Source organism: Frankliniella occidentalis, unplaced genomic scaffold (genome assembly GCF_000697945.3).
Source record: "Frankliniella occidentalis isolate FOCC.00 unplaced genomic scaffold, Focc_3.1 Scaffold4, whole genome shotgun sequence".
NCBI lineage: Eukaryota > Metazoa > Arthropoda > Insecta > Thysanoptera > Thripidae > Frankliniella > Frankliniella occidentalis.
The window spans coordinates 4,539,211-4,559,005 of record NW_026267134.1 but is presented as its reverse complement, the minus strand read 5'-3'; the positions used below and the strand labels follow the sequence as shown (position 1 = coordinate 4,559,005).

The 19,795-nt window shown below is 50.7% G+C and overlaps 1 protein-coding gene across 7 annotated transcripts in view; it reads right to left on the bottom strand.

Moving 5' to 3' along the window:
* Nucleotides 1-1,495: 1,495 nt before the first annotated feature.
* The window catches only part of LOC113204238 (signal-induced proliferation-associated 1-like protein 3), a 41,839-nt gene continuing 23,539 nt past the window's right edge, over nucleotides 1,496-19,795 (bottom strand). Inside the window, exons 2-25 of one of the 7 annotated variants that reach the window (XM_052267692.1) lie at nucleotides 17,341-17,395; nucleotides 12,838-12,915; nucleotides 10,289-10,547; nucleotides 9,729-10,074; nucleotides 8,728-9,572; nucleotides 8,449-8,609; nucleotides 8,203-8,363; nucleotides 7,849-8,087; nucleotides 7,667-7,770; nucleotides 7,346-7,503; nucleotides 7,155-7,261; nucleotides 6,940-7,074; nucleotides 6,584-6,842; nucleotides 6,244-6,496; nucleotides 6,036-6,151; nucleotides 5,761-5,949; nucleotides 5,566-5,674; nucleotides 5,251-5,466; nucleotides 4,659-4,826; nucleotides 4,163-4,313; nucleotides 3,788-4,059; nucleotides 3,368-3,675; nucleotides 3,032-3,280; nucleotides 1,496-2,946 (exon numbers count right to left, since the gene is read on the bottom strand). In XM_052267692.1, coding sequence (XP_052123652.1) covers nucleotides 2,736-2,946; nucleotides 3,032-3,280; nucleotides 3,368-3,675; nucleotides 3,788-4,059; nucleotides 4,163-4,313; nucleotides 4,659-4,826; nucleotides 5,251-5,466; nucleotides 5,566-5,674; nucleotides 5,761-5,949; nucleotides 6,036-6,151; nucleotides 6,244-6,496; nucleotides 6,584-6,842; nucleotides 6,940-7,074; nucleotides 7,155-7,261; nucleotides 7,346-7,503; nucleotides 7,667-7,770; nucleotides 7,849-8,087; nucleotides 8,203-8,363; nucleotides 8,449-8,609; nucleotides 8,728-9,572; nucleotides 9,729-10,074; nucleotides 10,289-10,547; nucleotides 12,838-12,843 — 5,022 coding nt within the window. In that variant the 5' untranslated portion in view covers nucleotides 12,844-12,915; nucleotides 17,341-17,395 and the 3' untranslated portion in view covers nucleotides 1,496-2,735. The remainder of the gene's footprint in view (nucleotides 2,947-3,031; nucleotides 3,281-3,367; nucleotides 3,676-3,787; nucleotides 4,060-4,162; nucleotides 4,314-4,658; nucleotides 4,827-5,250; nucleotides 5,467-5,565; nucleotides 5,675-5,760; nucleotides 5,950-6,035; nucleotides 6,152-6,243; nucleotides 6,497-6,583; nucleotides 6,843-6,939; nucleotides 7,075-7,154; nucleotides 7,262-7,345; nucleotides 7,504-7,666; nucleotides 7,771-7,848; nucleotides 8,088-8,202; nucleotides 8,364-8,448; nucleotides 8,610-8,727; nucleotides 9,573-9,728; nucleotides 10,075-10,288; nucleotides 10,548-12,837; nucleotides 12,916-17,340; nucleotides 17,396-19,795) is intronic. The other 6 variants (XM_052267684.1, XM_052267699.1, XM_052267706.1 and 3 more) reach the window with 6 other exon arrangements.

Below are 19,795 nucleotides of genomic sequence, written 5' to 3'. Positions count from 1 at the left end.
GGTACTTGTAGCGCTCATCAAATATTAATTACATATAATTTACTCATACAATACACTTTTAAATGCCTCTCCCCCCATACGTCTCTAAATGACCATGGTCTTTCAAATAAATAATTTGGCATTGGACTCAAGCATTAAGTACAAAGGGGCAGCTGCAAATTAGCTGCAACGCGCAATGATTGATTGTTTGGGGGATTACGCAAATAGCACCACTCGGTTTGCACCCCAACCAGAAAGTAATAAAGTTTTCTGTTCCACAAAGTAAAATATATGATATATGATAAAACACTAACAGTGACCTGCAACAGGATTTAACATACTGTGTGGAATGGAGAAGTGTAACCATTCCACATCTTTTCAACAAAGCTAATAGTGATCCAAGCTTACATCACGGGCATCATTTACTCGGCCTCAAAAAAATAACTGACAACTTGTGCACTGGCGCACACTAACCTCGTACATTACAGCAATAACCGGAATGGAACAATTCAATATTCCGGACCGAAAACAATCAAGCACTATCACTATACCTTGCGATTAATATCGAAAAGCGGCGATGTCCACTCTAAAACTCTGATTAGAATCCTATGGCCAATTAAATGAGTAGGTATTATCGGAATTGAGCAGACGACGCAGATCGTTTACACCGATTTTTACTGTTTATTTACGTTTTTATAAATGCGCGGCAAATGCGGGGTGGGGAGCAGGAGAGGGGTAGGGGACGGCAAATGGGGAGAGCAATAATAGGGACCATCTAGAAAGTACATCCGATTTTTCTAAGATTCGTTCAGCGAAAAAGGGAAGTGAGCGCCTGCGAGCTCAAGGTAGGCCAGCCCGCAGAACACACATGCACTACATACGAGAAGTTGCCTACCCACCAGGCGCTCCGAGAGCTAGCAGCTGCATGCGGTCATGTCGACCGTAGCTACAACTGTTTAGCTACAAACGGGGCGTGTGGCTGGTGGCGTCGGACATCGTATGTTGCCCCACTTGAGTCCACATTTTTGTGTCCATAAACAGGGACGTGTCTACTACCACTTTTGTCGCCGCGACACGAGTTGTCGCTTGGACGCCTGCGAGGTAGGCCACGGCTTCTCTCTAATGCGTCTGTCGTGACGGGGACTTTAGGTTTAGGCTCCTTTTGACCCAAGGCTCACGAATCCTTTCTAAAGCTAAGAAGTGACGTCGTGTCAATCTAGGCGTGGGTCGATGATTGTCGCTGAAAACGCCTGGAGGGTAGACAATGCTTTTCTGAATCGGGCCCCCGCGGCCCCCCTTTCCCTCCAAGCGTTTGGACAGGGCGAGAACTTCGGAGAGGCATTGATATCTTTCGTTTACGCTTTAGTTCTTATCGCTGTTTACTTCTGGTTGATATTCTAGCATTGGCGGAAGTAATGAATTCGTCTATAGATGGTTCAGTTTAAGCTGACTCGGGCACTGTCGGCTGTAGCTATATTGTGTAGCTACAAACAGGGACGTAAATGAACAATGTCAATTACTTTTACAAAAATATATTTATACACATACACTTCAGTATAGCCCTTTTTGAATGTGTCTCTTTGGTTTACGTAAAAAGATTTATAAGAATGGTAATATTACTCTACTCTTACACACTTATAAGAAAGAACTAGAATAATGAGACTTGTGTTCCATTTTTTGTATAATGATAAATACTGCTGGTTTACTTGTGAATACACATTGTGGAAAGTTGAACAAGTTGATAGCTTCATATTAAACAATTGATGTAGCAAGACATGGAACAAGGCACAGAAACAACTTACATTTATAGCTTACGATCGGGAATGAAATAAAATCCTTGGAAGTCCTTGTTTGAATTCCTACGGTGAAATTATGCTACCTTATCACTTTTGACATCAAAAACTATTTCAACATGGACATAAATGTAAATCACAGAGTCCACAATGACTCAGCTTAGGTAACAGATGTTTATTGATAATCATGAATTCTAATCTGACTGAGGCTAAATTTTAGATATATACTTGTTTAGTGTTAAAACGCAAATATAGAGTGTATAAAATCATTTTTGATTAACTAAAGAGTTACTATACATTGAATGACTCCTTGAACAAGGACTAGACATTTTCCATGAGAGACTGACAGCACTGCTATTTCCCCAGATAACATTTTGGCACACCTAACAGTTAAATTACTCTGAAAGCTTGTGGAGGTTTTACATTTGCAATTATAGTATCTTAAGTGCAATGTATTACCATAGAGGTTAAATATTCAGCCTGGTTTAATGAGCAATATTAAATCAGTCATCATCAGGTGATCACATATCTTGCAAGAATTTCTACTTATATACAAATATGATATTATACAATAATACAAATGAGGTGTAGCTCACTCTAATATACACTTTACACATAATTCACAAGAAAACATGGTAAAACATGTTCAAAACCTTTACTTGAACTGGTGCACTTAAGAAGGGAAGAAGTAAAGAAATCACATACCAAAGACAATGGTAACATAGTAAGGAGATATAAAAAAGATCTGACTTAATGGAGATCAAGAATACAGGTATTCATTTAATAGTGAAATACTGCTGTTTGGTCATTTTCATGAAAACTGTGCAATCACTGTGTATAGGTGGGAATAGTTAAAGACAGTTTCTTGCTTCAATTATTACTTTTGTTCATGGAGATGACAGAAAAAATCACATCCGAAAGCAATATCTGAGCTTGTTAAAAGAATGAATAACAAATCCAACATTACTGGCGGTCTATAGTTTGAAAAAACCATTCAGTAAATCTACGAAGCTGTTGCGCAGCTGCTTGGGACTCATCATGCAAACGGCGATTTTCATCACGAAGTCTCCTGACTTCATCTTCCAGAGAGCGACGCAAGTGAGTTTCATGTGATAACCGTGCCTGCAATTGAGTGAGTTGTCTCTCCAGGTCCGAGACACTCCGTATTCCACCACTAAAATAGAAATTATAAAAATATAGACTTTGAAATAGGCAAACAAACTTTTACAATTACTATTTTTAGATTATTTGTTTGATACCTTCTATCCAGGCCCAATCGTTCGGCAACATCTTCGACCCAATTAGCTAGGGGCTCATTGTTTGAAGAACTGTTTCCATCTCCAATCTCCACATTTTCAGCAACATTCAGCATAGCACGTGTTGCAGTGTCAACAAGACTAGGCCAATCCATATCTCTGGTATCAGGAAGGGGCAGTGGTGAAAGAGAGGACAATGATGATTTGCAGCCTCCGTTGTTAGATATTGGTTTTGAAACTCGAGGTGACAACCTACAATAGCAATTGAGTGTTTCAAAATATAGAAGACCATAACAGAAAGGAAAGAGTACTCAGTGAGATTTTCGTAATAATACAAACCTCTCCTCTTTCGTCAGCTTAATTTCACTGGGGGCTGGACTTGAGGCTGTTGAAGCATTTGAAATAACTGTAGCAGGTCGAGCAGTAGTAAGAATAACTTCATTTGGAGGTTCTCCTCCAACAGGTGCGGTTGCAGGAGTTGGTTCCAGCACAGAACTACTTGTTCCACAAAGATTTTCTCGTGATCTTGATTTGGCGTGAGGTAGGTTGTCTGGAGTATTTCCATTGGCGCTCCCAATGCTTCCTAAACTACCAACACTGCCCATACCACTACTACGGATCTTTCCAAGTGATGATGTGTTTTTTTCCTGGTTAACAACATAAAGTTATGGCTTACAGTGTAAAAAAATTGCTATTTCAGTGTTTTAAATTTAAATTAAACTTCTGGAACAATCTAGAACAAATTAGTTAAGAACTTACATGGCTGCTAGTACCGTCTTCATCAGCCATATAATCAGGGTTGATAAGTCTCATGAGATCCTCCTGAAGGGTTGAATTATGTAAGTTGGCACTGTTTCTCTGAGTAGACCGGGGAGTTACTCCTGGCCGAAGACGAGCTTCACCCGCATCACGTGGTCGAGGACTTTGGTTTCGACTGCTATTGGATGGAGTAGGAGTGACCGATGAATTTGACAGTTTACTTGCCCGGCGTATACCCGGTGACATGCTGTTACTACTGGCAGACAAATCGTCTAAAAAAGGAGGAAGAAAAAATAAAAAACCTTATTCCAAGTGAAAACTGTCATAAAAAGAATAAGTTTCTCTTTTTTTTAATAGCTTTTAAAAAAAGATCACCTTCACTGTGAACACCACACAGCCGCTCACTGGTTGAACTTGTGTCTGTTGAGTGACCATCACTTATGACAAGGCCTCGCAGACCAGCACTTGCCACTTCTAAGGGAAGACTAGCAGACTTACTCATATCACTTATGCCCGAATAATCAACCTGCAAGAACACAAAGGTGTTAACGGTAAATACACAAGTTTAGTTGAAATCAGATTTAAGCATGCTGTAAGATATAGATTAAGAGTGACATGGGCATGTGAGCTGCTAGAAAAGTGTACACCAAAACTGCTGTAATACGATAATGCAAAGCCAAGAACTATAATTACATAATAGGTTTTCAAACAGAAAAGTAGGGCACAAACAGGGTGTCTTGTGGTGTTGGGATAAGCAAAGTAAATGCAAGATTAGGCAGTGCATAGTGTTATCAGAAGCAACCAGTGCAGGAATTGTGTTTTAACTTTGAAGCAGTAAGCTTGAGCCTGGGGTTGGGGTTTTATCACCCACCTTGGAGCCTCTGTTCTTGGCATTTTCATGACGGGGGAAAGCATTCCTGTCAACTGATGCGTCACCGCATCGCACCCTGTCCCCAACTTTGAAGGTCTTCGATGGTAATATCGCCAAGGGTTGTGAGTAGTTTGCATGAGGCAATGGCAGCGAGTGGCTGACTTGAACCTGCGAGTTGCAAAGTTTTTCTTTTCTTTTCCATTTTGATTTTCCCATTTCTGTTCTAATTGCTAATCTGGTATTTAAAACTGCTCATTCATATTCAGATATTTTAAAAAAATATCTAATCTGACCAAATAAATCAGTTCTCCCGTCAATTTTAAATTCTAACTTTTTCTCAAGTAGGAGCCCCATCACCAAAGCCAATGTTAACTTGTCACATCTTGCAGAACTTAAGACAGTAAGGTATTTGGAAATTAGTTATTACTATGTTAATCTCGTGACGAAACCAAACACCAAGGGAAGAAATTTAGATAAATCAATCATATGATCTCTGAGCAAAACCAGGTTTTTGGGCCATTTCTTAGCACAGCTTAGGAATCCCTCTGTGAGACAACACCATCCAGCTAGAGTTTCTCCCACCCCTACACACCTTGTTGTGATGAACAGGGCCAGTATTAGCATTAGCCTTCCCCTGCCCATTAGGGGTAACCAGCTGGAAGGCACTTGCACAAGTAGAACCCAGCCTTGCTGGTAAAGGTGGTGGAGATTCACGGGACAGTCTTGGTGGATCTGATGTATCAGATGATTCTAAGAGCTCATACCACCGATCATCAGTATGTCCACCCAAACAATTTGTCAACGCACCCTGAGGGACCAACATTGTAAAATGTGACAGCAGCTCTGGTAGAGGGGTGGGACGTAAATTAAGATAAGAGTAATGTGAATGTGGAATAAGAGAACATACCTCGACTGAGGATGAGAATCTGTCAACTCCTGTAAAAGACTTGCTGCTACTTCCTGTTCCGTATCCTGAACTATTACTAGATCTGGGTGGAGAAAAGCTCCTTTCATATCTGAAGAAAGAGATTACAACAATTAAAGAATAGTTGAAAAAGAGGGCCGCTACAGAATATCGAGATTTACATGAGAAGATGCATACCTTCGGCGGTGGTTGCCTGGGACAACCTGTTGCAGTTGAGCTGATCCTTTGCGAGGACTATTTTTACCATTGTGCAGGCCTCCTGCCACGGGCGAAGCCACAGTTCCTTCTTCATTTCCATTAGCAAGATTTTCATAATCACCCTCATAATTTTCAGCGTTGTATTTACAATTGGGTAAATTGCAACCCCTAAAATAACATAAATACAGTGCAATTTGAAGCCTTTCAATCTCAAACTCAACCAGAGCCACATTATAAAACCAAAACCCACATACCTTCTGGGGGATCCGTCATGAAGAGGAGGAATGACAGTAACTGTGACCAGCACTGATGTTTTGAGTAGATCAACCATTTGATCATGGGACAAGGTTGAAACAGCTACTTTACAAATCTGATGAGTTAATAAGAATTTGAATTTAGAAATAAAGTAAAGAATAGAATCTCATAAAAAACATTCAAAAAATTCAAGTTCTTGTTCTTTACCTCTACTAAACGGGCACCTTGACGAAGGCCAGCTTGCCAAGCTTGACCATGACTTTCAACTTGTGTAACAACACCATCTGGCTGTACATGGAAGCCAAGTTGTCCCATGTTATTCCGCCGTAATGCTAGTTCTTGAGCTACACTTCCTGATGTCACACTTCTTAGTCTAACCATCACCTCAACTAATTCTGTTCCCCCTGACTCCTTCAAATGTAGTCGAGTACATTCCCCTTGATGGTGGTATAATCTCAAGCTGAAAACATTTTGAAAATGAAATATAATTCACATTTGGAGTTAAATTAAATATATACACAGAGAAGAGGAGTAATGATGTATTCACCTATTTCCATTTGCTGCCCATCCTAAAACTGAGGAGCAAGGTGTAACAAAGACTACTTCTCTACTTCTGTCTTCAACTAAAACCACAGAATCTGCAGATATTGCGAGGAAGCAGTCAACAAGAGCTGATTGCCCACTATCTTCTAAAACAACTTGCCAGCAAAGTGCTCCCCGCTGAGTTGCATCAGGTAGAAATCGAGCAGGTCTTGCTGATGCTCTATCCTTATCTTTGCTTTTTTTACTGCTAAATGAAAGCATGGCTTTAAATAGGAGAGAAAAGAATCATTGGTTATTATAAGTAATAATGATGCTGAACAATTAATGATACATCAAAATTTCTAGCTTTTGAGTACATACAGAACTTTTGTCCAGTTTTAACTAATGTGGTAACAGTATAATTATTGGCAAGATCCTTCAGGTACTCCTGCCTTGTCCGAGTTGCCATTGTTGCAAACTTTTCAGAACGATGAGCAGCATTCTCTGCATTGATAACTGGCAAACAGAACAACAATATTTTTAACTTCAAAATATTTGAATTTAAAGCTTAACTCAAAAATCAATATTACAAATACCTTTAGCTAAAAGAAAATCAGAAAATGCTTTTCCTTTCCTAAATGTAGCTCCATCTTTAATAGGTGGACCAAAAATTGGAACTTCTTTTGATCTACTTACAGCCACACTACAGCATAAAATTCAAAATAATTTGATTAGTCTTTCAATCATTGAATATGAAAACACAGTCAATCAACAATAAAACCTTTACCTGTACTGAGTGTTGTCAGAACAAGGGTTATTTGCTCGCACGACGATAAAAACATGTTGAAATTGAGAACGAATATTCTTTGGTGTAAAAGGTTGAGCACCAGGCTCTTGAAATACTATAGTTACTATGTCATTACCAATATGGCGCTTTCTTAGAAGCTGTAACAATGTGGAATTAAAAGTGTAAAGCAGAACTAGCAAGGTATAAAAACTATACATGTAATAAATACACAGTAAAACCCACTTCCATTAAATCTTTTGACCCTGTGCAAATTTACTGTTTAAGTGGTCTTTTAGTGTACTTAAGATTGATGTTACCAACCTGTTGTCTATTATTAGGTGTAAAAGGAAGCATTGTTGAAACATGAAACATTATTTCACAATCTTGATACTGGGCATAAACAGAGTAAAGTCCTGTAGAATCAGCTGCAAAAAGAAACAAAATAATGTCGCTGACAATAGTTCCAGAAAATTCATTGAAAGAAAGCATAAAAGTATACTCACTCTTATTGTCAAGTCCTGCTTTGTATTTATCAAACCCTTTCAGGCGAACACGTTGTCCAATTGTTTCTAAAAATTCTTGGAAAGCTGGCCCAGCATCCTCATTGTTGTACATCTCTTCTTCAGTGCCCTGGCTAGCTCGACAATACATAATACCTACTTTGTAATGGTTTGATAACCCTTGTTCATCTAATTTCAATAACTGCTCTTCTGTCTGAGGTGATGCAACACCCAGTCTTAAACTGAAGAGTAAAAAACATATCAAGTAATATTAAAAAAAAACACACAAAAAAACAGCAACAAAAAAAAAACTACTACTAGCAACAGGTTTTTTCTGATATAAAAATTGACACTGACCATGGCAAGTTTAATTCGGGTGCAACATATTCTAGAACCTCTTTAGTGTTCATCATAGCTTTATTATTATCTTTATTTGTATTATTATTGTTATTGTTGTTACTGGTAGTCTTGAGGTTTGGAATGGCATCCTCCAAAACTGAACCTCTTAAAGTTAGCAGCTAGAACAGATAAATTACACTACATTATTTTAATTTTCATACCTCAAGCATTTGTTACACAATCAAATATTCATGAATCACTCACCTCACTAGTGCGTATAAGCACTCTATATTGATACACCGGTTGGGGTGGCGCACCACCACTTGAGTCTGAAGATAACTTCCCAGGGCGTTCCACTACTTCCCTCTTGATACTGGCAGCAACTGGACCAAGTGTGTCATCCATGCCAAACCAATTTTGGTGCTCTGGAACAGATAACAACACAAATAAAATAATTACACCAACGATAACGATATAACAGTAAATCTGGGCTTAGACCACACAGTCGACAGACACACCCTCCCAAGACAGAGTGCGACTAACCTTGGCCATAGAAAAACTGCCTGTAGTACAATGCGCCCTGGTCCACGCTCTCGATGGCGGCGTGCGGGGGCGGCCGCTGGTAGGGACAACAGCCCATGCCGGGCTTCCAGTGGGTCTCTCCGGGGGGGAACTCGAGCACCGACACCCCGCACGCGAGCGCGGGCCTGTGCAGGGGCGCGGGGGCGGACCCGGGGGCGGAGGTGGAGCCCGGGGTGGGGGCGGCGCCGACGGGGATGCAGCGGGTCAGCGACACGACGCGCTCGCCCTCGCCACCCACCTCGTTGCGAAAGAAGGGGCAGTTCTCCAGCAGGTGGTTGGCGTTGCCATCGCCGAGGTCCTCGTCGCCTGAGTCCACGCCAGACGTTGTCGTGTCGGGCGTGGTGGAGCGCGGAGCACCGAGCATGGAGGCGGCCGAGGCTCCCGTCGTGGTGTTCCTGCGTCGCGCCAGCAGCAGTCCCCGCAGCCTGGCCGCGTAGCTGAGGTTGGCCGTGATGCTTTGCACGTCGTAGTGCGCGAAAGCGGCGCAGCGCCGCCGGCTCTCCCTGTCCGCGTCGCCCGCCACGGCCACGGCGACGGCCGCCGCGCCCCAGGTCGAGACCGCCGAGTCCTCGGCCGCCACGTTCGCGCCGCTGCTGCTCCGGCTCGGCTTGCCCTGGGCCGCGCCGTTGGCACCGGCGGGGCCCGCGGCCGGCGCGGACGACGGAGGCGGCGCGCTCCCGGAGGACACCGCGGGAGCCACGGCGCCGTTGGTCTGCGCCCCGCTGGCGCCACTGGCGCCACCGCCGCCCCAAAAGCGGTGCAGCTTGAGGCGAAGCTTGGGGCTCGTGTTGGTGGCGCTGTTGTTCCTACACAGAAGAGCGGGGACAATAAGGGGTTAGACGACGACAGTTACTCGCGACGGGCTCAGTCCACCGCCTTGCGCTTGCGCCCCTCGTGATGGCCCTATCCGGCAGCGGCTAGAAGGCGGAGTGCCACTGATCGCGGGGGGATCTGACACTTACCTGTCCGAACACGGCGAGTGCGCGTCCTCCACCGACATGGGGCCGTCGGGCATCGAGTGCCCGGCCGAGCCGCCGTGGTGTCCGCCGTGGTGCCCACCGTTGAGCGCGCCGTTGTGCGATCCGTTGTGCCCGCCGTTGAGCGCGCCGTTGTGGGGCGCGTGGCCGTGGCCCGACACGGGGGAGCGGCCGTGGCCGTCGAGGACAGCCGGCCGGTAGTCCTTGAGCATGGCGAAGAAGCTCTCGCTGGTGGACAGGTTGTTCTGCGACAGCGGGCACGGCCCGGACGCGATCACGTCGATGGAGCCGTGGCTGCCATACTCGCGCCGCAGCACGCCGCCGCCGGAGCCTGCAGGGGAACACGGAGGAGGAGGCCGTTAGGAGGAGCAGGAGGGCGACGAACAGGGCCCCGGGGGGTTAACGCCCGCGCCAGGAGCGACCCGGCCATACCCCAAGCTACAGTGGCTCTCAAATTGCCGGCTACATTCACCCCGTCATTACGGAGCACGCCGGCGCGCGGCGGAGCGGAGCCCTGGCGTAGCTAGCCGGGCCCCGAGACTCACCCGGGTGGTGCTGGTGGAGGTGGCCGTGCTCGGGCGCCAGCTCGAGGCTCGAGTTGCTCCGGTAGAGGGCCTCATTGGTGTGCAGGGGTCGCGGCTGCTGGTGGCCCTGGTGGCCCGGGTGGCCCGGGTGCGGGGCGGGCGCGAGCTGACCCGCCCGGCCGGGCCCCACCAGCCCCGCGCCCGCGCGCGCACGCAGCACCGAGCTGTTGTAGTACTCGACGGCCTGCATGGCCCGCTCGCGCGAGCTGCGCCCCACCGGCTGCAACAGCAAAGACAATACGCATTATAAGACTTCCACGCTGTGATCGCGACTCTTGCTGGCTCGGAGGTATGGCATTAGCAGACGAAACAAACACGGGGCATGCACAACAACACACAAGCACACTCACACACACACGACGCACGCAGCGACAATGATTTCTGCCTTCAGACATGCAAGGCTTCAATGGGAGTGCGGGAGTCCTTGGGAGTACGAAAACGTGCGAAACACACACACACAGCGCCGGCGCACACGTGGGCAGACATTGATTGGCTGCTGCACCTGGCGCCGCATGGTCCCGTGACGCGACGCACCGCGAGCGCGCCAGGTTCGATCGTTACTGCTTTACGTCGCCGAGGCGTTCGCACGCGCCGTGTAGGAATCTCTCACACTTCATCTCTTTGCGGGATGGGTGCGCCCGCCCGCGCGTAGCGTGGGCGGCACACGCCATACGCGCACGTCGGTACTGAACAACAGCGGCGGCGATTGTTTTTGGCGCTGAAGCAGCGCAAAAGACAAACGTTTTTTCAGTAAAAGAAAATAGTGAATGCTGATGATCTCCCCTTCTTCCCCGCCCGTCCATTTCCCCCCAGAACCTCCCCACAATTGGTTCGGCCTTCGCGTCCTCGCCAATGTGCTGATGAGTCTCCCACGGCTTCACTGACGGACTCCCAACTCCCACATCACCCAACAAACGGATGGACGGGGCGAGCGGGCCCCGCCCGTCGCCTCGTCCTCGAACCGAAGTAGGTTACGTGTACTACGAACCAAACTGTACTACACCGAGGAAGGGGAGGAAAGGCAGCTGCCGCACAAGGCGCGCTCTGCCCCACATTTGGAAGAGTATCATTTCATTACAGCCGCCTGTAGTAGTCATAATATTTTTATCATAATGAAAAGAGTTCCTAATATCCCTGCCCCCCCCCCCTCCCCATCCTTGCCTAACGCTACGCTACTCTCCCCCATCCTCTCGACGGCGTGCTCTCGGCACATGCGGGCATTCAAGTCCCCGGAGCTGCTGGGCTGACGCTGCTGGGGGCGAGGCGGAGTGGGGCGGGGCGGAGCGGGGCGGCGAGCCTCCGCCTCCGTCCTGCAGGCAGGAGCGAACCGTACGACACCATCTGCGCCCTGCAGGACCAGGAGGACCTCGCGCCGGAGACCTTTGTACACAATGAGAATGGTGTGACCAGATGCCGAGCCCGCCGCCGCGCACCTCTCCAACCTCTACGAGTGAGCCCGGGAGGGGAAAAAAACGCCCAGAGCAAAGAAAAGGAGAGACTCTTGGTTTCCCCACGGCACGGCGTCGCGGGTCATGGTTTCACGTATACGATCCAATCTCGGATGCGGGCGGAAGAGACGGCGCGACGGACGAATGCGCGTCGCTGCTGGAGAAAACGGAAGGTAGAAAAGAATAAATGTGCGAACCGGCGGCCGCGGCTGCTCAGAAAAGTGACTACGGCCAGCAGGAGGAAAAGCGTCGGGAGCTTGGAGTCGTCGGCGGGCAGGCGGGCGAAGGAGAGAAGCGAGGGTTCCCAGCAGACAGGATCCTTCTGCTGCAGCGAACAATACAACATGCTGCCTCCAAATGTTGACCTCCTCCTACTCCTCCTCCTCCTCGGTCTCGGTCCACTCCGCGCGTGCGACAGGGACAGGCGAACTGTCCTGCCCGCTCCGCACCATGGGTGCGACAAAGATGGAAATAAGGGCGGTGCCGGGAACCGGGGCGTGCCTGCTCCACCAACCCCTAGGCTTATGAGGGTCTCTACCCGCCCCTCGACCCGCCCCCAGCCTCGGCGGCATAAGGATGCAGGCCATGCAGTCGGGCTACTGGGACAAAAATGTTCGAGGACGGAGAGAGAAATGTAGAGACGCGCCACATATAATGTACCGACAGGGGAAAAGGCTGGGGCACAAAAATTCAAGCGCGGTCTAATTTCATAAACACAGCTGGTGTGCAATGACATTGAATCGAACTCTACGTGAGTAACTCCAATTACTGCTTCATTCAATCGCCCTTTCAGTCGACTCATCATTCAATCGCGCATTCTTTGTAACAAAGCTTCACTTTCTCAGTCATTCAAACAGCCTATGAAACACTAATTACGGAATCTACAAGGCCCCTCTCGTCACTAACATCACGCGTTCTAGTATGAAGTTATTTCTTCATTCATCCATTCGCTCACCTGGTATAGCCATGCGTTCGTTCATTCGTGCTATCCGTTCACTCGTTCGTTCATTCATTCACTCACTCACTTATTCACGCACGCACTCGCTCGCTCACTCTACATACGCTCATTGCTCCGGTCTGTCAACCCAACGGCAACGGAGGAGTCCAGGCGGGGAGGCCGCGCGGGTCGGTGACACTCACCTGAAGCACAGAGAGGAAACAAACACCACGATTAGATTCTCACACGGCACATGTTTCCCAACGAAAGGACACAAGTACAGTACAGTAATGTAAATTCGACATTTCGGGGCATTTCGGCCGCCGCCGCAACTCTCCAACAAATATACATACATCTAACTACTCCACAATAAGCATGAACAAAACTACAGATATATAATAGTAGTCCGATAGCCATCACCGTTCTCAGAATCCTCAACCAGTACGTAGGTCGCCCGCCCCGCCCCGCCCCACCCCGGCACGGTGGCCGGCCCCACAACTCTTCACCCGCTGACGTACGTTTGAACATATAACTTGTGTGCCGGACCACACGCGGGCCCCGCCTGGACCACAGCCGGCGGCAGCGTAGCGTGGCCATAGCAGCCCGGCCAGCCCCGCAGCGGCCGTGTGCCCCGGGGCCCTTTGGCCCGGCCGGCGCACCGCCGCCGCCCAGGGCCCCCGAGCAGGGCCCCCGCGTGGTGCAGCACACTTGCCTCCGCAGCGGGGAGGCCAGGGAGGCCGGCCGGCCGGGCAGCAGCCACCGTAACTGACGCAGCCAACTCGAACACTTACGGCGGTTTTGGCCACCACCGCCGCCGCGCTCCAAACGAAAAGGTCGAGTGGCGCGGAGGATGAAGAAGGCTCGGATGGGGGCCGGCCGACTAAATAACTGTGCGACAGCGTGTAATAAACGGGGTAATAAACACGTATGAGCGCGCGGCGGAGAGGGGGGGGGGAGGAGGGAGGACCACGACGACGAGGATGTGCCGCGAGCGCGCCCCGCACCAATCAATAACTAGCCGGACCTCCGCGCCATTCACAAAGCGCAACGTCCGCCCCGCGCCCCGCCGCGCCCCCGCTCAATGGAGGCCAATGAGCCCGTTACGGTACGCAGCAGGCACACCGCACCACACCCTTTCCCGCCGCCGCCGCCTGTGTGCCCGCGGAGGACGCACGACGGGCTCACACACACAGCCGGACGGACAAGAGCTGGGGGGAGAGGTGGAAAGAGAGAGAGAGAGAGAGACGGACGCACGATTTCGAGCTTACTTGACCGACCCCCGTGATTAAAAACAAGGAGGCAACCCCCCAGGCGATGATAAAATGCGATAGGGCCCGGAGCAGAGTGGAGTGGTCCTCCCTGGTCCCGAACTGGTCTCGGCCGTCGAGTAGCTTTACGGACGAGCCCCGGGCGCCAATGTACACCCGCGCCCCGCGCCCCAGCCTGGCAGCAGCTTTACTCCCGCGCCCCAGTCAGTCTAGCAGCAGCTTCGCGCCCCATGCCCCAGTCAGTCTGGCGCCAGCTTTCCGCCCGTGCCCCAGTCCAGTCTGGTACGGTCTAGCAGCAGCTTTACGCCCGTGCCCCAGTCCGTCTGAGCTGTACGCCCGCACCCCAGTCAGTCTGGCAGCAGCTTTACGTCCGCACCCCAGTCAGTCTGGCAGCAGCTTTACGCCCGCACCCCCGTCCGTCTGACAGCAGCTTTACGCCCGCACCCCAGTCAGTCTGGCAGCCGTTGCCCCAGTCTGGCAGCGGCTTTACGGACGAGCCCCGGGCGCCACTTTACGCCACCCCCCTTCCCTCCCCAGCCGTATTATTGTTTTATTGCATCGCCTCTGATGAATGAGGGTGATGGTTCGTTGGCCCCAACAGGACGCAATCGTCCGCACCGCCCCCGCCACGCCACGCCCTGCAAGTCTCTATCCTGCCCCACTCTGCAATCGGCCTTCGCCCAGGGCTCTCTATCCTCCTCATGACCATGTCCAACACTATCACTCCCCTCTCTCTCTCTTGCTCCCGGACGAGATGATGGACAACACCGTACCCCCTCCACTCCCCTCTCAGACGGCTCCAACACAACACGATACATCACGCGTGTCTGACCTGCGGGTTCGAACACTGGCGACCTCCATACTTTTTACTTCGTTTCTCCTCCCCTTTTCGTGACGACTGATCGGAAGCAAAGGGATGACGCAACAAACCCACGAGCGGCGGCGAATGTACGAGAGCAAGAGAGGGAGAGAGAAGAGCAAGCACTAGAAGAAAAGAGCGGTGGCAGGGGAGGGGGTAAGCTAAGCAGGCCGCAGCAGCGCGAAGCCATGCAGCTGCAGGTGCCTCCCCTCTCCCCCGCCCTCCACGCACCGCCGAGCCGCCGCGCCTCGCTGCGATGCGCCGCACAACACAGCTGCAGGTGCCCAGCTGCGCGCGGCAGCCGCGCCTCACCGCCCGGGGCTACGAGTCGTGGAGGCTCGGCCTTGGAGGAGCGCGCGTCACGGAACGGCGACGGGGCAAAAAACAACAGAAATGGAGAAAAAGTAAAAGATAATCATTGAGGGTAGACTAATACTACTACTACTGACGGGAATCGTGTGAAATGGAAGGGGCGGGGCGCAGAGCGGACGACAAAATCACACTGTCAAGTGTAAAGAAAATTTTCATTAAAAACCATAACAATTTTAAATCTTTTACTAAGTTTTCATCAAATGAAAGAGGAGTTTTGGGGGCTACAAACTTTCCTCAAACGATCCTCGGCATTTTGTTTTATTTTTTTCCTGTTAGAAGTCGGAAGGAAATACGACCGCACGACAACGGCCGGCCGGCCGCTCGCCGGGCGTCCTCCTCTCTATACTCGATTTCCATCGGCCGACCCTGTGTACTGTAATTAATTGAAATAGGCTGCGCGGCTGACACGCGCGCGCCGAGCGGCGGCCGCGGCGGGGGGCAGAGGACGGGCAGTACGGCGGGACGGGACGGGACGGGGCCCCACCGCCGCGGCCCCCAGCCCGGCCCGCGCCTCGACATGTGCCCCGAGCCACAGAGCTCCGAGCGCGCTGTGCGGGAGGCTAGCAGATGCACTCCCCGCCCCCTTCTTCTTTTCCACACCCCGGCAAACCCCACACGAAGATGTGTGTGAGTGTGAGTGGTTTGATTAGAGAAGCAGCCATGCGAAGAAGCAGCGCCGCTTTTTATTATTCCAAATTAGCGATAGATCATTCTTGATTATTCCTTCTCGGCGGGTCGCGATACTACACAGCGAGATGCGTTACACATACACCGAGCGGAACTGCTCTGCACAGAGCGTTCGAAAAGTGGCGCGGATGAGGAGGGGCGTGGCGTGGCGCAGAGTCCTTACCGACATTAGCATGCAAATTGACACCGCCACACACACACACACACAACCTTCCGCGGCCGCGATGCCGAAGCAGCGCCGCGCCGCCCCGTATTATCGAGCGGCTTTCATCTCGAGCATCACCTTTGGTTCACCGTGTCCTCCCTCCGCCACGCGCGCGCTCCGCCTAGATCACCGTCATCACCACCATGGCGCTGCCCTAGCTCGCCTCTCGCGGCTGCTTTTGACGCGCCGCCCCGTCACGTATACTCCACGCGGTGCAGCGCGGGACACACACATGTGATCGCCCTTTTATTGTCACCGCGCCGAGCATAGCGCCCATAAAGGGGATCGCTCGCGCAAAACACGTGTGACGAACACGTGACGGGGCCGCGAGCCTCTCACTTATTGAAGGTGTGTGTGTGACGAAAATACAGCGGGAAAAATAAGAATTAGAAATATAGGCCCGCCCAAGAATGTTAGACGGCGCGAATCAAATTAACCACCTTGGTGGTTTGGTGGTGTACGATCGCGATCGCCCAAAATCCGAGAAATAAAAGAAGAAGAAGTCACGATTTTGTCGTCACGCGATCTGCCGAGAGACCCTTTCGGGTAAAACCATAAACCACCGAAAATAATAAAATCACGACGTTTGTACATAGCCGGATGGCATAGCGGCCGGGCCGGGGCGAGCTTTGCGCAAAGTCCCACCACAAAAGCTATTCCTGCCTATTCCTCGGCTTGCCACCGCTTTCTCGATGCGACAGCAAATTAGCGTCAACATCCTCTTTCCCCGCGGCCTGCCCGCGTCCTGCCCCGGGCCTGGCCGGATAAGTTGCAGGCAAATTGCAGCGAGAAAGAGTGAGAGAGAGGAAAAGGGAGAGACGGAAAAAGAGTGAGACGCAGCCGCGACCCGCGCCACCGCCTCCTTTTTATTGTGAGTTAGCGACTCGAATCTCACTTTCAGATCAAAAGAGAATGATGACGTGCTGCTGAGCTGTTTTTAAAATGAGCGCGCTCCTGCCTCGCCTCACCTCGGCCCAAAACGACTTACGGGAGGCAAAAAGTCGGAAAAAGTGGTGGAAAAGGGAGAAAAACAAGGTCCAGCTCCGCAATAATAATACTACTATAACACTACTGCTAATGAATTCAGAGCAACATACCATACACCACAAGCACAAGAACCCCCTCCACAAACTAAAAGTGTAGAACTACTACGGCGCTGGAAAGAATACCTGCGCAAAGCCAACATCTACCCGGCATACTCTACCTCTACCCGGGATACTCAAAAGTCTCGTGTTACCTGGATGCACGCATAAAGGGTGTCCATAATCTTCCCTGGCCGCGGACGAACTTACCTGGAACAATGGGATAAACAGAGCATGAGCAACACTTTTCCTACACTCGTTAAACTAACAACTCGTCCAGGCGCGTTCCGCCGTGGTCCGACCGCCCTAGACACACCGCACCAACTGCTTGCTCCAGGAGCGTTTTGTTGCATTCAAATCCGAAACGGAGAGAACAACGAGCGTCTCATAGACGCCTCTTTCTGTTTTTAACAAGACCAACCACTTTTGTTTCTGATTCTTTAACGCTTTTAAAATTCCACGTGTGGGGCTTTAAAGAGCTTGCAGGGTAGTAGGAAGCAGACGCGTTTCTCACGCTCACGACAGAAAACGAACTTTGCACATGGCCTCAAATGAAGCTTCGCGATCGTATACTGTACACGGCTCTACTACATCACCACCATACCATTACTCATGGCACTTTTCATCAGGCCGAGAACAGGTGGCACTAATAGCCGACTGCCGACATTCTTTTTTACCCATTTAGAATCCTCTGATTTGATTTGATGCCATGGGAGGGATCTATGAATAATAAATTCAGCAAAAACCGTGTTCGCTTGTTTCTGTTTTTCTTTTCCTTTCCGTGTTTTATAGAGTAGTAAGAAGGCTGAGCGAAGATCTCGCGGGAGCTCCGCGGAGCGCCGCCAAACCGCAATCAAATGTTTCACAATCAATGCGGCTGTCAACTGCTTCTTGGGAGCTCCGGGGATTGGCAACACTGCGCGATTATGTACTACAGCCGAGTGGGAGTGGCGCGCGGCGACCTCGGCCAGGGCCTTCTTAATCACTTTCAGCATTTCTCATCACCGCGAATACGGGAGCCGCGCCGCGGGAAAACGGGAGGACGATCGGGTCGACCGCAATCGACTTATTTGTAGGAGGGCGATATAACGCGTCATCGTCGAGCGAGAAGGAACCTCGCGTCCGCGCGGCGCGCCCCGAGTCGCCCGTCCATGACGGGGAGGAAATGGGAGGAAGTGTCGGACAGCGCTCCGCACGACGGCGGCGGCGACGGCCGAGGAAGGGCACTCGTTGGAGGAGAAAAGAGGATTCACAGCTGAGGAGCGCCTATGCTCGGGGCTTCCGCTGCGCAACACTTGCAGGACTTGGCTGCAGCGCACAGAGAGGAAACAAACAAGAGGGAAATATAATGAGAACAAGATTGCGAACATTATATTAAAACGACATTTTCGGTGCACAGCCAGAACCATAAAACAAGCGAACAGTTTGGACTCTACGTCGGCTCACGTGACCACTGCACAAAAAAATAATAATTTAAAAAAATGTTCACTTTTTCAGATAAAAATGCAGCACCGCACCTAATTTATCTCTCGTTTTTTACCCCCAGGATCTCCGTCCGGCCGAGGAGGAGGAGACGTTGGGTTTCTTTTTCCGCGAGCGACGACGACGACGACGACGACGCGGCGACTCGAGTCGCGTACGCGCGCTGCACACGAGTGAGAGAAATGAAGACCTCGCGGAGAGCAGCAGGACGGAGGACGCGAGGAGAGAAAGGGACAGATGAAAAGATCCGCGCGCGGCTCAGATAGGCCCTATCGGAGCCGAGCCATCTCCGGCCGCTCGTCATGCCGGTCATGCACGGCCCTCGAGAAGGTGAGGAGGCCGGCCGGGGCGAGGGCGCCAACCCCTGCAGCAGCAGCAACAGCAGCTCCACAGCGACTCCCGCGCTGACCACTGAGGTAAAACATGCCTGCCACCATCATGCCCCCCCCCCCACACACACACACAAATCCACCAGGGCCGTACTGGATGGTTACTGTGTTGGCGCAAATGGTTACAAACGTACACTCGGGTGTGGGTGGGTTTGCCTTTTTTATGGCTGCTAATGGACCCGTGTGAATAGGCAACCCGCCCGCAAGGCCGCATGAGGCTATAGTATTTATCGCATTCACTCGCTCCAAAACTAGGCATGGCGACCATAACCTCTGCACATATAGTGCAGAGGGTTAAAAGGGGAACGTAAAGAAACGCAACTACGAAATAGGATAGGCGTGTGGTTAGGTGTGGCTGGGCGCCCTCCACTCATCACACACACACACGCAGCCTTGGACGTGAGCGATACACGGAGACTGCGAGCGGACGGACGGCGGCAGGGAGGCGGTGGTCGGTGAAGGCTCAGCAGCAGCAGCAGCAGCAGCAGCAAAAGATAGCCATCTCCCTATTACCGATACCGAGCGGTTCTCTCGTTGCGTTGGGCAACGCGCTGCTGGCCCCGGGCCGCCGGACACCACCGCCGGACACCAAACCCACTAGCTGCTCACTTCCACTCGGGAGAGGTGTCGGTCCGATCTGATACGAGCGAGACGAGTCAGTCAGCGCGGCCCGGGCGCGACGCGCCATAGAGGCGCCCCGTCGCTTGATTGGAATTTATAGATTTGATCATCACGACCA